Source organism: Gavialis gangeticus, unplaced genomic scaffold (genome assembly GCF_001723915.1).
Source record: "Gavialis gangeticus isolate Ggan-Ray unplaced genomic scaffold, GavGan_comp1, whole genome shotgun sequence".
NCBI classification, from domain to species: domain Eukaryota; kingdom Metazoa; phylum Chordata; order Crocodylia; family Gavialidae; genus Gavialis; species Gavialis gangeticus.
In genome coordinates this window covers 14,803,716-14,819,099 of record NW_017729032.1, presented here as the reverse complement: position 1 = coordinate 14,819,099, position 15,384 = coordinate 14,803,716, and the positions used below count along the sequence as shown (strand labels likewise).

Here is a 15,384-nt window from a genome sequence, read left to right as displayed (position 1 = left end):
TTTTTTTTTTTTTTTTTTTTTTTTTTGTCAGTATTGAGAGAGAGCATGTGCTGAATATCTGGGTTAGATCACTGGTAACCCTCAGGTAATAAGACATGCCTAGGTTTAACACTTCAGTTTAAGGTTTAGGTGGAAGTATTCGAATGGAGTGCTTTAAATCAGGCCTTGGCCAACTGGTGCCACGAGTGCCAGAAGTGGCATGGGCAGCCTGTGTGTGGCAGCCTGGTGAGGGGGCAGATGGCACAGTGACTGTGCAGAAAGAGCAGCAGATCAGGCATGGAACGTAGGGCAGGGAGGAGAAAGCAGAGCAGCAGATTGATGCCAGTCAGGGAGGACATACAGTTTAGCTTGTGGCATGCCTGCAAAAAAGGTTGGCCTTTGCTGTTTTAAGAACATTTATACTTAATTTGCCCTAATGGGTTAACCCCATTCTCATTTTGATACTAGCAACGTGGTTAAAATGACAGATTATAAGCAATCCAGAATTGTTTATAATACAAAAACATTATCTGGAAAGCATGAATAAATAAAGCACAGACGGTTTAGTGCTAGCAATCCGTAATATGAACCACCAATTGCTTTTCTTAGGGCTGGACCAGTATTTTCAGTTTCTACAGTAGCTGCACCCTAGGGTGGTTTTGCAAGTATGAAAGGTTCGTTCCCCCATTGGATTCTCATTGAACCTAGTCTCCCCATAATATTGGATTAGATATGAAACAGCCTACAGAACCCAACACCAGGTGTCACTTAGTATACGTTAACATAGTTACCTTTAAAATAGTGAATTTACATTCACACCTCTTGGGATCTGGTCTGCCTGCCTTCTGCAGGGTCTCTGGGAACAGAGCCATTTTACCAGCCTGTGGTGCCATTCATGCTCCTGCTGATAGTGCTATATAAATGCTTATTTTAAAGTGTTTAGGAAAGGTCCAAGAGTACAAACACAAAAGCAAACCAACACCCTTCCTCCCTTGGAAGAGGTGTTCGGCTATTCCTGTAAAAATAAAATGGTGATGAAAAGAAAAACAGGGCTTGCCTTTCTTAGCTTTGTGATATGGAAAGAGCACTTGAAAGTTTGAGATTCCACACCCCCCAATTTGGTTTTCTTTGGTTGAGGGGGTACTTAACCTCGAAAATGTCTAAGAATATCAAATCATCTTCCTATATCTTTTGGAAAATGCAGCGCTGTGGACTAAGATTTTTTTTTCTTTCTATGTTTTTGTTTGGTCCATAATTGAACAGGGAACAAGTGTTTATTCTTTAACAAAGAACCTTCCTTCCCACTGATATGTGCAAAATAGGCTTAAAACATTTTTTAAAGTGTTGAATAAAGGTCGCTTCCTCAGTGATAACCATCTAGCAGAAAGGTCTTCTAGATAAAGAAGAGTATACAAGATCTGAATTTCTAATGAGGAAAACATCTTTATTCTTGCTTTTATTACTTTTTATGTCTAAATTCCACCCCCACACCCCTTTTTCAGGTTATTTTTTTTAACTTCTATGTAGAGTGAAGGGAAGTAATAGATAGCAACATGCTCCTCAGTGGTTGCATTTACACGTCACTTATGGCGTTGTTGTTACTGTGCTGTCATTTAGTGCTTCCTTTTGGAAGTATTAAAAGACAATGCAGTAACAATCTATACTGTGCCGTGCATGCCGCGCCATACATGGTTATTTTTAGGCACAATGTCACTGTAAAGTCATGCTATAATGAGGTAGCGTGTTGCTATGGTGACATAGCTGCAGTGTCACGGTTCTTGCCCGTGGATGTTACATCGCTGCGGTGCATTGCTTTGGTGACGTAGCTTCATGTGTAGACGCACTCACTGGCATTTTAGCAAAGGGAGAGAGGGTAAATGCCAGTGTCCATAGCGTCTGGAAATCACTTAGAAGGCAAAGGAATTTTATTTAGGAAACTTGTCTACACAGTGAAACTGGCTGGCATAATTGCTGAATAAGCTTTTCTGTTATAGTTTGGTCAAATAACCCTGGAAGCCACCACTGGAATAAGTTTCTTATAAAAGTGACTGAGGATAATTACTCACAAAACAAGTAATGTTTTATCACTTTTAATGATGGTTTGTGTGTCTGACGGTTACTCCAAAGTAGCTAAACTAAACCAGAATGGTTGCCCTAGGTAAACCCCTGCTCAGTTTCCCTATTTTTTTAAGTTACAATTTTTCATGTATTGCTTAAATGGGGCTGTGAAATTGGCCTGCTTTCCTGTCAAATTAATTTAGCTGCTGTTGCTCAATCTGAAAGAGAGTTTGCAATTTTTATAGCAATGCATCAGTTCACTGTAGGAAGCGTGCCTGGCGTATAAGGACTGCCTACCATGTTTTGTTTGTCGCCTCTTCACTATTTCCTGTTTGAAAATTTGAGAGCCAAGTCCCCAGTTCTGAATTTTAGTCCTCTTCTGCACCACAGGTTTATCCTGATTTTAATCATGTGGTCAGCCACTAGGGTAAGTTGCAGGTGTGTAATTCCATTATACTTAATGCAGGGACAGATCCACCTAATCTCTGCCAGCATAGTCTAACAATTGGTATGAATTGCTGTTGAAGAAGACCTTTGGTATGAAAGTTCCTACATCCTTTTTAGTGCAGAAAGGGTGAACTTAACTCCAAATTGCATGGAGGTAAGTGGTATAACTTTCTTTTCCCCTTTTGTTTTAAAACAGGTATATTTTCCTATGCATAGAATAGGATGCATACAGTGGTTACAACATGGCATTTTGCCATACGTAAACACAAGAAGTTTGACCATAATGTATGTCTGAGATTGACTTTGTAACTTTGTTCTTGCAACCTACTTACCAGTCACCCACTAACATTTCCATAGGATCTCACTGATTTTACAAGTCATTTGTTCTTGCGCCTGGGCACTGTGGGGAAATGACTCTCCAAAGGAATGGACTCGGTGAGCTTATTCCATATATTTTTGTAGCTTGCTTTCTGTAACTGTTTCCTTGCAAAGGAGAGCCTGTTTCTTTTGCTGTATTGTGGAAGAAAGACAATCTCTATTTATGAATTTATTGTTTCCCCTTCAGCCTTTGAACCATTAAATATTTGGCATCCTACTGAACTCCCATGGAGGCCCCATTTGCTCTGAGCCCAGGTTATCATACTCAGGTACATAATAAGAGCGACTTGTATCCCACATACTTCAGCAGGACTTGAAGTGGGACAGTGGACTTGTACATTTGTAGGGTCTCAGAACAAAACACTTTTTCCCAGGATAAACATAACCTCTACCATGTTTACTTGAATACAAGACAAGGTTTTTTCCCTCCAGTTGGCATGGGAGGGAGGGGGAAACCCCTTGTCTTATCACATATAAGGAAACCTCATTAAATTCTTACCCATTGTCTGTTATGAAATTGCTGCTAAAAACTCAGCAATAGAAACCAACTATGAAGTTGGTTAACTGATGCATACAACACTGAACATAAAACACTTGGCCTATTCTGGGCAAACGTGCTAATGGGAACCTATAACAAGGATAGATTAGTGCAGCCCATCTGAATAAGGTATATGGTAGTGCCCTCTAAATATAGTTGCTCTCACCCACAATTCTTTCAAGTCATAGTGAGCCACTACACTGCATACCTTTTGACTTCCTCTTCACTCCAATGGCTAAGTTGTGCCTTGCTTTCCTATTTCCATTTATTCCTGTTTCTTCACCAGCCTTAAATGGTTTTGGATTAATATCCTGCATAGCTTGTACAAAATAAAAGTAGGTGCCAAAGTGCAGTTTGAGGGAAAAAAAAAAGATAAAATACATCAATATTGAATGTACTAAGTGTATGGATGTGCAAACTGCTACAGCCATGTTTAATGTCAAGGTCATTGTTTTCAATTTTGCTCTTCACTTTCAAGGAAGGAGCTGCTAGGGGGAAAAGTTGGGGAGAGCAAAGGGTCTACCTGACCCCCCCAGACTTATCTTCCATGCTGTAGCAGTGGAAAGTGCAAATCTCCCTTGAATTCAAGGCAAACCTCCAATAGTTAGATTCTTTACCTGGAAAATTATAACAAATTTGTAAATTTTCCATACATAGACTCTAACCGGGGGGTGGGGGGGGTGTCATCTATTTGACTTGAATATAGTATTTACAGCCTTAGTTAGCCCTAAAGGCTGATTTATTTATTTATTTTAGAGGCAAGAAAATTATGGTAAGGGCTTGGTTATTTTTGTGCTATAGTTAAGGTTTAAGAGCTAACCTGTATCCTCTGAGACTCCCAGTAGATCCTCCAGCAGAACTGGGAAAGTCGAGACTGACATTCCTGATACCTGTATTTTTTTTCTTTAGAGACAGTTAAGGACTTCATTATTAATTGGGGTCTCCTTAAAAAGGGCAAAAATCCTGTTTGTGTTGCTTTTTAAAAACGAGAGCTTAGATTATAGAGTACTAGAGTGTAATGGTGGGGGTCTTGGACCTTCAAGACAGGTCACTGTGAATGCACTTTACTCAGAAACATTTAAAACTGAACCTTCTTGGCATTAAATTGGCTGATGCCCCTTAATTCTGCTAATCAGTTGGAACTAACAGTCAGTCTTTGTTTGACTTCAGTAGGTTGATCTCAAGACATGGGCATGCACCTGCTGTTTGCTTATCATTAATGGACAATATAAATATGTTTTAGTAAACCACCTTCTGTTGCAGAATGGCTGCCTAGTCTGTTAAAATGCTCTCCTTTGCCAGTGCATAAATAGGTTTCTTGTTCTTTGCCTCATTTATGTAAATAGTGACTCTAATATTAAAGCAGCAAGACTCTGTGTTATGTTTCTCTGGGTAACATGTTCTGTCAGCATTTAAGCATGTACAGTCTGTTTCCACAACCTAGAGTCCTGTTGAAATGATCCATTTTACTGAGATTTTTTTTTTCTCTCAGTATCTTTCTGTGGAAGTTCACAAGAAAGAAGGAACAAAAAGGGAAGAGGTGGTGCTAGGTATTTCAAACGTTAGGCTGGCATAATTCCTCCAGTATCGGGCCCTGAATATGTTCCCCAAACTGTCTGCCTACAGTTGCCCACACTGGAAGATTTGACATGAAAGATACTTTGCTTGATTAAAGATGTAGCACAACCTGAAAGCAAGAAGTCTTTAGTTCAAGGCAATGCATCAGACCAACAAGAACTTATGAGTTTGATTCAGGAATCCCTTTCGTATCTATGGTTCTCCATAGGTCACCTTTTCACCTTAAATTCTGAAGTCAGAAGAATTCATATTAGAAACTAGATTCAAATTCTGAGCAATAAGGATAATTATCCAGTGGGAAAGATTACTGTCAAATGCAATGAATTTTAAGATTGGGCACCTTTCTGAAGCACTGTTTCAGTTGCAGGTGGTATGGATGGATGCTCTTCATTCATATTTTAGGGAAAGGGAGCTTTTGCAGTTGCATGTCCTACTAAAGGAAGTCCTTTGGTCTGTGCTTTTATAGGATGCTCATAACAGCCCCTTCTAGCTTTTAAAGCCTGTGAACTTGTGCTCTTAGGCTGGAAGAGCTAGTAAGATGTTAAGGGTTTTTAATGTTGAAGTATTTGCTGTGCCCTCTAGTGGCCATTGCTCTCCTTAGTTCTTTTTTTAGAACAAGAACTGTCTTTAAAGCCATGGCACAGTTTGATCTTGTGGCATAATTTTTTCTGTTGGGGTAGGCAAACTGATCTTAACTGAATGCAGGTTGCCAGCATTTAGAGACAAGCTGATGTCAGTACCATTAATTAAGTTTGCAAATGCTTATTCTGGTCTTTAATCAACCAAGTAAAATTTCATGTTTTCACTTTTCTTGTAAGCAAAACTAGTCCTTTCTTTTAATGGTGACCTGGAAAAGATTAAAAAAAAAACAACAAAAACAGGCATACCCCTTTTTAAGTGCACTAAAAGAAAAATGCCAGAGTGGCTTGTGATGCTGCTTTATTTGTTTTTAACAATTACTGTCAGTCTGGCAACTGATCCTGGCTGGTTTGGGTGTAGAGGTTGGGGGTTTTCCAAGAACATCTGTACTTTCTGTCTTCAATTTAAGAAGCAGAATTGTTGAGTCTTTTATCAACCTCTATCAAAATCTGACTTGGTGAAAGTAAAGTAATTCATAACTAGTCTGAATAAAATAGCTAACAAGTTAAGAAAATGCAACTGATCTGGTCTAACCCAGGAATTTTAACAAGTAGCTAACAGATTGCAATGACTGTTTTCATTTCTAGTGAATGCAAAACCCAAATTAACTAGCTACTTTATAATTTTAGTATTTTGCCTAGGCTAGGGAGGAGGGTAGGCAGTGAGCAAAGCTGATCCCTTGTCTTTGGGATGAACAACAGGATTTAAAAATACATCTTGAAGAAATATAAGGTCACAAACCCCATTTTATTCCCTCTGCTGCAGTTGAATCTTTTTCTGAGTTGATGAGAAATCTGTTTAAGATTTTCACTGGTTTTCAAGGATGTTAACTCATTCTTTAAAAATAAAAATCCATGTTTACATATTCCAGTGAATAAAAAAAATCTTGGCTTCTAACAGTACCATATGTAAGATATTATTGCAGGAGACTGAAACTCCCATCAGAAAATGACTCTTTTTTGCTAACAAGCAGCCTTAGACCCTTTTGTCCTTTCTTGCATGGTACTGCTTTGAGTAAATTTGTACATCAAACAGTGATGCTAGCAATTTTTGCTTTAATCAAATCTAAAGAACTAAAGAATAAAATAGAGATCCTGTTTGTGTTCAGACCCATTGGAATACACGCTTTAAAGTTCTGATTTGTTGCGTTTTTTTAAATGAGTATCCTATGGTAAGGCTACACTAATATACTAGCCCTCTCTCAGGCTTATTTTAAGCTTCTATGGTTCAGAATCTGAATAGCCAGGTTTTCACAGAACAGAAGATAGGCATTCACTTCAGACATTTGACATGGTTATTAAGCAGCTGTTGCCAGCATCCGGTTTTGAATGCAATGCAAATATTATAGACTGTCTAGCTTGTTAGAGTGAGGATAGTGAGCAAGTCGCATATGGGTTGTTAAGATTCAAGATCAGTCCTCATGATAAGCAGCACTCTGCCTAGGTGTGTTTGTTCTGCGGTGGCTTTTAGAAAGCACAGGTAAGCATTGATTACTGAGGCTGTTATGCAGAGCCCAATACAGTGCGCTCGCCCTGACTGATTAATAGTGAAGTCAATAACTTTCTGATTGTGATGCAGAATTTGGGGGTTTTATCAACACTATTGTGGAGAATTCCTCTCAACATTTCTGCTGTAGAGCAAATTATTGCCTCCCCCCAGGTATTCAGCTGAGTGCACTTGTCCCTTGAGCACAGTCTGTTTATTTTCACTGTGAGATGGGAAGAGGAGAACAAGGTAACACTACGGCCTTTCAGTGCCCCAATCTGCTCCTGTTAGGAGGAGACACGCTTGTGTTGTGAATGTAGAAGTACTACCTCTGCAATCCTGATATTGGTAACAAATGTGAACTTCCTGTGTCGTAAAACCAGTGGAGGATTAACGCTCTCCAGCTCTTCCTCTTGGATCCTGATAGACTTGATTATATCGTCAGGTGTTGTTTTCCTTCAGATTCCCTGCAGAGCCTGACAAACACACTGTCCTTTTTGTATTTCTTTCATTGTCCTTGTTATCCCTTTACTCTCCTCTCAGTCGCAACTAGCATATTACATGTAGAGTGGATGTTGCCTTTTGGGGAGAGGAGTGTCAGAAAACCTCTTGACAACTCTGGCTGAGCATATTTTACAGCATTGATCCATATTAATGGGACTCTAGCCTGTTCTGATAGTATCCTCAACTGAGCCAGCTGCAGAATGGCCCAGAGATGTTCTTAAACAGTTCCTTCTCCAACAAGGAGGACCATTTGGGCAAAACCACTTTTACGGGGCCGGGGGTGGGGGCGGGGAGGGCGCTCAGTCACCATTTAATGTTGATTAGCTCTAAACAGAATCTAGGACCACCTATCACTTTATGCTCCATCTTTTTAAGGCTAAGTATTATGCTTTCAAAACACTGTTAACCCGTGAAGTGAAGCTTCAGTATTTTTCTGTATATCTAAATGGCAGAAAACTAAGTCATTAGGCAGGATGAACTCATTAAATAATTTTAATTATCATCCCACTTTAAGTAGATGAAATGCAAAGAACATACTGTTGACTGAATGTTGCCTTTTGGAGGCAGGAGCTGGGCAACAGGAAGCTGTTACAAGTTATGTTCCTGGGATAACATTTGCACACACAAATCAATAGATTTCAGCCACACAAACCCTGTACTGAATCAACACAACTTCTAGTTGGAGTGAAACTACCAAGATGAATCAGTTTCCCTTTTCACTTATGGCTTCTTGGGATGTAAAACAAAAACTTACTTTTTCTTGCTTCTTGGAAATGGGAAGTTCGGGAAGTCTGGATCATGAGATACTAGCTGTCCTCTTATCTTTTTACACGTCCCCAACAAATCCTGAAAGAGCAGGCTCAGTCTTGTGTGGGCCCACAGCTGTATCGCTTAGGTTTCCACACCAAGCTTATTGCCAGAGTACCTGAGGAGTAACATAAATGCAGAAGATTATAATGCCCTGCCCAGATGCCTCTTATGAAAAACTGGGACTAGGTTAGTAACTGTGGCAGCTGATCATGTTTTGCCCTTTTCAGAAGCCATAGATAGAACAAGGCTGTGTTCTTGTTAAAGTTCATAAGGCTCGCATTTTTTATTGTTGTTGTATGGACAGGCTCTTCTAGCTGTCTGTGCAACTTATTTGGCTGTTCTGATTTGGCTGCTCTGAATTATAGTAGGACACCAGAAATGTTCATTCATACCAGTGTCCTCTAAACACCACCTAGGTTGAAAGAGCCTGAATACCTGGACAGAGTTTCCTCTTGTTATATAGTCAGTATGTAGCTGTAATGTGTGCAGGTTCCAAAACCTGACATGTAGCAAAGCGCAAGTGTTGCGTCTCTGCAGTGCACAGGATTTAACATGGCTGTTACATGTATATTAACCCAGTTCTGTTTTGCTTTACAGTACACAAAAGAAGGCTCAAATGTAACCAGTTACTGCCATGAGACCCTTCCAGGATGGGTGCATGATGTACTTGGCCGTAACTGGGCATGCTTCCTTGGACAAAAAGTGTCTCCTTCTCCCTCCAGCATTCGTATACACCAGTTGCCTCTCCAGAAACCAAAGGAAAGGTGAGAGCATGAAGTTAATGAAGTTGCCTTCAACCTAAGCTAATTGTAGCATCCAAGTACATCTGTTAATGTACAAAGGATGCCAAACTTGTTACCTGGAGCCATAGTTAAAAGTTCATTTTTTGTACCTTTTTAATTAAACATCTTTCTGAAGTGGACATAATTCTTTGTCCTTAACGTAACTTTAGACTGTGATGTTATTAATCCAGCTGTATTATGGGAATGATGGGATGCAGATATGTTGCAGCTGTGTTGCAAAGCCTTTTTGGTAGAAAGGGCTTATATTGTATTATCACAGCACTTGTGCAACCAGTGAGAGAGACTAGCCTTCAATTCCAACCTTTCTGTGCTGTTTCCAACTCTTTTTGCAGGTTTTCAAGCAGACCTTATTTGCACAACCGTGACTTTGTGAATACTATCAACACTGTTCAGAAATCCTGGACTGCAGCAGCCTACAAGGAATATGAAACTCTGACTCTGGAAGAACTGACTAAAAGAGCTGGAGGCCTCCACTCCAGAGCCCCTAGGTATTAAGGTGTTCTGCTTGTATCGCTGCAGAAGGGTGACTTCTTGGCTGTTAAGAATCTGTCCATCTCCCTAGGGATCTAGGTAGTCGTGCTGATTTGTTGCCAGTTGAAGAGCTGGCTCCTAGTTCAGATCAGATTATATACAGTCCAGCTGTAGTCAGCTTCCCAGCTTTCTGATGGAGTGCCAGTGTATTCCCCGGCTTGATTTCTGATTATCCAAACATCTGGCTGTCTTGAGCAGTTCACAAATAGAATTATTTCTGGCTTGATTTTTTTATTTTTTATTTTTTTGGCTTGCTAAAATGTATTAGGGAAAGAGATTGTGACAGGGCAGAAAATATGGGTTTGGAAAGACAGCTGGCCCTTTTTAAGCACCAATCAGCCAAGGATGACCATACACCTACACCAGCAGGTATTTTTATTTTTTGTTTAAAATGGACAGTTCATAAATTTCAGTTCCACAGCAACTCTAGTCAAATATAAAGGAGGCTGAGTTCCAGGGCATATCATCTGGGGAGCTGTCTCTGTGGATGAACTGGGGGAGAACACTGTTCTGGCATGCACAGTTAAGGTGAATTCAGTTTTTCATCCTACTGAAGCCAAGGAGCGATCACTTAGACATGTGTGGACACTGCTCCAAACAGCTCACTGTAGCTACTGGTAGAGCTAGGAAACAGGCTGTGGAAGCAAAGGCCTAGAGTTGTCAGTGCTTTATGCACTCTAATAGTCTTCTGTCTAGACAGTGACACGTTAATATCAGAAGTGTATTTTTCTCTTTTTAGACCAAGGCCAGCACCGCTAACACCTGAAATACTTAAACAAGCTTCAAGTTTGCCAGAATCCTGGGACTGGAGAAATGTTAATGGTGTCAACTACGTCAGTCCTGTGCGAAATCAAGGTATAAGATTTTCTTTGTGAATCTCTATATAATGAAATTGCCTGGAAAAAGCACCACTTTGCTAATCGACTGGTTGTGGCTGGCAGGGAAGGTCAATATGCACTTTGTACTCAAAGATGGCTTGAAAAAGTTTCTGACTCTTGCTGTCAAACTAGAGGATACTCCTTTCGATCAGAGCATCTGAATTACTAGAGGAGTGAAAGTAATTTACCAGAGCACTTTGCATGGTGATCTGCATCAAATTCTGTTTGTCCAAGCTGTCACAATGATGGATTTCTGGTATCTCTAATATTAGAATTGATACAGTTCAAGTTCAGTTATTAATTCTTCCACTAATTACAGCTGACAGCAAATTATCATACAGGTTTAAAGAACAACCCTCTAAAGGATAGCTTCTACCACCCTCAAGTCTCATTACTGTAAATCATTTTAGGGACAATTATAGTTACGTGATTGATCTGTTGAGAATTAAGTGTTGGTTTGAACCTTGAAGTGTGAACAATGCTAAATGTCTGACACCTTTATACAATGAAGGCCAACCTTTTTTCCTTGCTCATACAATGGGAAAATCTATTACTGATTACTTAGCCTGAAAATCTTTAATAATTTCTAGTCTAGAGTTCAAATTAGTTTGGGGCTACTGTTTTCCAAACCTTCCTATTGATGAAAATGGGATACTGTCTGCCATATAATGAAACCATATCCTTAAAGCGTTGCTCTCTTGCCAAAGCTGAGAGACCATGGGAAGATTGGCTTACAATCAATGATGTTAGTAATAGGAAATATTTAAATCCCTACCCAAGTGTTCTCAACTGTTAGCCACTCTTTTTATACCTGTCCTTCCTACATATTCCCATTTCCTCAAAATAAATGTCTTCCTTTCCTCAGTGAGCATGACAAGATCCAAGGCTTTTATCTCCTGAAGCACTGTTCTCATTATGGTCAATCTTGCTTTACTGCTTCTTGGCAAAGGGATTGCCTCTACCTCCTTACAGTGAAACTGTAACTTGAATATTTTAAAAGTTTAGGGAATATGTTTGCATATCACAAGTAACAAATCTTTCAGTCCTTTGTAAGAGATCAAAGGCAATTTTAATGCAAGTACCACTGATATCCACAATAACAATCTTGTTCACAGTAGCATAAAGTTTAGGTTTAGATGCTGAAAAGCTGGCCCTTGAGAATGAGTTGTGAGCTTTAAAAAGCATCTCTTCCTAATGCTGAAGTGTCCATATGAAGGTTTTGATAATTGCTGAACTAATAGCAAGATTATGCTTTCTCTCACAGGTTGTATCCAAACTACACTAGAGTCCTGATGCCACTAACAATATCTTTTTCAAGAAGTAACATCCCAAATGGACATATTTCATAAGGAAGAGGGGAAAGGGAATGAAGGAGCTTGCAGGGACTTTAAGCTGATCCCATACAATTATGATCTTTCTCTAGCACATTGTATTCCCAAGTATAGTCAGAAAAAGAAATTGGATAACATCTTTATTTAGTATGGTAATTTCAAGAGGCAAAGCTCAGTTTGAAACTAAGTGAACAGAACAAACAGGATCGTGATACAAATTAGACTTTGATTTTAATATTGGTGTCCATATGTATGAGGTAAGAAAAGCATATCCCTTCAGTGTGTCTAGAATATCCTACTTTTTTTGGAAAGGATATATTCCTCTCCAGTGGTTGTTGCCATCTATTTCTACTGTTGGGAAATATTGCTGAGCAAATACATCTCTGTAACAGATTGGACCTGGGGAGCTACAGTTCTCAAAACTCTGTTCTATCTCCTGTAACTTATGTGCAGAATAGGTGAAAGGATAATGACCTCCTGGTTCCTCACCTTTGAAATTCTGTGCTCTTCAGTCATTATTCATAATTTAATGATCCTTTACCACAGTGGAATCTAATGCAGTTAAGCCTCTAATTGACTTGGGATTGAATTTGTGGGAAGCTTTGGACATACAACAGCTCTAGCAATTATCTTTGTGTCTCTGCTGATATTCCACTTGTGTGGTGCTCATACTGAAGTCTGCTCAGACAAATGTACTATTGCATTTAAGAGTGTGGGGCTTGAGCACAGTATCATAATGTCTTAGGCTTTCAGGGCAAAGCGGTTTCATTTAACATACCTTTGTAAATGAGGCACAGCAAACATGTCTTTCTGTGGCTTGGCCAAGCAACCAATGATGCTCTGATTATGCAAGAGTGGGTGAAGCCTTTCATAACTTCAATCAGCCCTGCTGGGAAAGAGCATTCATGTTAAGAAAGGGCCTTCCACCCCCTTCTTGTCAGAGATGCAGCTAAGTTCACATTTGAATTACAGTACAATTTCATAAAGTCCTGCTTTTATAATAGCCCTGCTTGTTACCCACCTACACATTTAGACAAGGTATTTTGTTTTTCTTTTTGTTCCCCCAAACCTCCTTCCTTTTTAAATCTTTGCCATATTTCCCTCTGTTTCATGACAGCAGGTAAGTCAATCAGGTACCTTGGTGATGAGCAATAGACAGAATAAGACCTCATGCAAGCTCCACAGTGAGTCTCACATTCACAGGTTCTTGCTGCATTATAGAGAATGCCGAGCAGGTGAAAGCATGAAAACTGAATGGTGACACTAAATGTTGGTGTAGAACAGTGGCTAGGGAGACTTAACTTGTAGTTGCCTGGAAGCAGAGGACAACTAAGTACCTCCAGAAAGCCTGTGTAATTGTTGGCTCCTTGGGGACGATAATTATAAAAATCCATTGCATCAAGCCTTGCATTTACATTACTGGACTCTTATGTGGTCTTCTCAAAGCAGCTGTAGAGTTGGAAATATATGGGGAATTTACAGTTCTGAAACGACTGATGGGCTGTTGCTTATGACTAGAGTTCACTTGATCCAGATTGTACTAGGCATGCCAAGGCCCTGTAAAGGGTGGTCTGTGAAGTAGTTGATTGAGAGCATCCTCTGTACCTTACTAACACACATGTCCTTTTGTAAACATGTGAACGTTATGAAACTTGAGAACTGGCTAATTAAAAATATGATTTTAAAAAAAAATAATTTTAAAATAAGAAAGCATATTTAAATTTCTTTCAGGAAAAAGCATTCTCTTTGATCACCTCAGCTGCTCTTATTAAGGGTTCTCTACATATTTACCTCCATGCTTAAGGTTAAATGTACCTTCAGAGACCTTGCTGAGTTATTGAAGCCTAGCTTGCAGTCATAGTCTGCATCCACTTGTTTCCCCAGGGACAAGAAGCAGAGCATGCTTTTTGTTGCTGCATGTCCCCAGGGAATGCCTGTGCCATGAACCGTCCCGTGTGCAGCAAGTTACCCCAGGTGGGGTAGGAGAGGCTGAAGCCAGCACTGAGCCTTACCTGAGGTCCTGGGGGTCTCCTGGGGCTGCAGCAGCGGTGATCCTGCCACTCAGAGCCTGACCAGCAGCTGGAGCATGGCTCTGGCCAGCCAAGTGTTGTGTGGCATGCGCTACCCATGTATATGCCACTCCTCTTTATTTTGCACAGGGTTTTTGACCCCTGCATCTCCAGCAGCCAAAAAACCCCCCAACCAAGCAGACAAAAAACACTACACTGCTACATTGCAGCATGGAGAATACCTGAATGTGTGGAGTTGGCACCGTGGTACCATATACCACACAACCATTCTCATCTGGACACGGCCATAGTGTACACAGGGGGAAAAAAGCAAGCATGGTTTAATTCACCTGGTGTGATGCTAGGTTCATGTCCATGCGGCATACCAGCCTTGCTTAGTTTATTGATATACTGCATTTCCTGTTTTTCCCCAGCATCATGTGGCAGCTGCTATTCCTTTGCTTCCATGGGCATGTTGGAGGCAAGAATTCGCATCCTAACCAACAATTCCCAGACACCAGTTTTTAGTACCCAGCAAATAGTGTCCTGTAGCCAGTATTCTCAAGGTAAGTACATTGAATACCAAAGTGTTAGTCTAGTATTCAGCAGTGCAGGAGGAATACTCCATCAGATCTAACTGCACTAGTGAAATCCCTTGTGATGGATCTGTTTTTTAATTCTGCCCTTGGTTTTTGGGTGAGAAAGATCATTTGCAGTGAAATGGGTGCCTCCATGACAGCAAGAAACCTAAGCTGTTGGAATAAGTTGACGTCATGATTGAGAAATGTGGTTAATTCTCGGCTGTCAAACTGAATGGCTACATTTTGTGGTAGCTGATTTCTTTGACTACACCAGAGTGGACTGTATTCCAGGATCACTAGCATCTCTTCTGCTGTCTGCTTGGGCATGTTCTGTTGGCTAGAATCACTGGTGGGAGACTGGCTGGCCATTTGCCATCTGCTTTTCCTCTTTTTATTCTACAAAAACTCTTAAAGGCATCCATGCTCTTCACCTGCAGCCTGGCTGTGTGCAGCAGTAGCTTTAAATGAAAGGAACCTGCAGAGGGAAATATAGTAAAGTAGGATACAGGACTTGAACTCCATGTCTAGGGGAGTCGCTAAAAGAGCCAGGTTGCATATTGGGCATTGGGAGGAAGGAACCAAGTATGCCAAAACAGTAGGCAGGGGGAGAGGAAAGGAAAAAGCAAAAACAGTGACTAACTTACACCCCCCTCCTTTTCTGAAAGGGCACAGTTCCCATAATGACAACTGGAGTATGTGGTATTTTTAACAGTAGGTTTTCATGAAAATACTTCAATTGCTGTAGTTCACAGGGCATCATCCTAATCAAAAGTGGAGTAGGAGATGGCTTGTGTGTTTCAGAGGGGAAGTTGGTGTGGCAGGTGCAGTGTGGGGT

The 15,384-nt window shown here is 40.4% G+C and overlaps 1 protein-coding gene across 1 annotated transcript in view; it reads left to right on the top strand.

The window, feature by feature from the left end:
- The window catches only part of CTSC (cathepsin C), a gene marked incomplete at its 5' end in the record, with an annotated part of 27,690 nt that overhangs the window by 10,310 nt on the left and 1,996 nt on the right, over positions 1-15,384 (top strand). The window contains 4 exons of the mRNA XM_019523769.1: positions 9,014-9,180; positions 9,552-9,707; positions 10,490-10,605; positions 14,403-14,534. Coding sequence (XP_019379314.1) covers positions 9,014-9,180; positions 9,552-9,707; positions 10,490-10,605; positions 14,403-14,534 — 571 coding nt within the window. The remainder of the gene's footprint in view (positions 1-9,013; positions 9,181-9,551; positions 9,708-10,489; positions 10,606-14,402; positions 14,535-15,384) is intronic.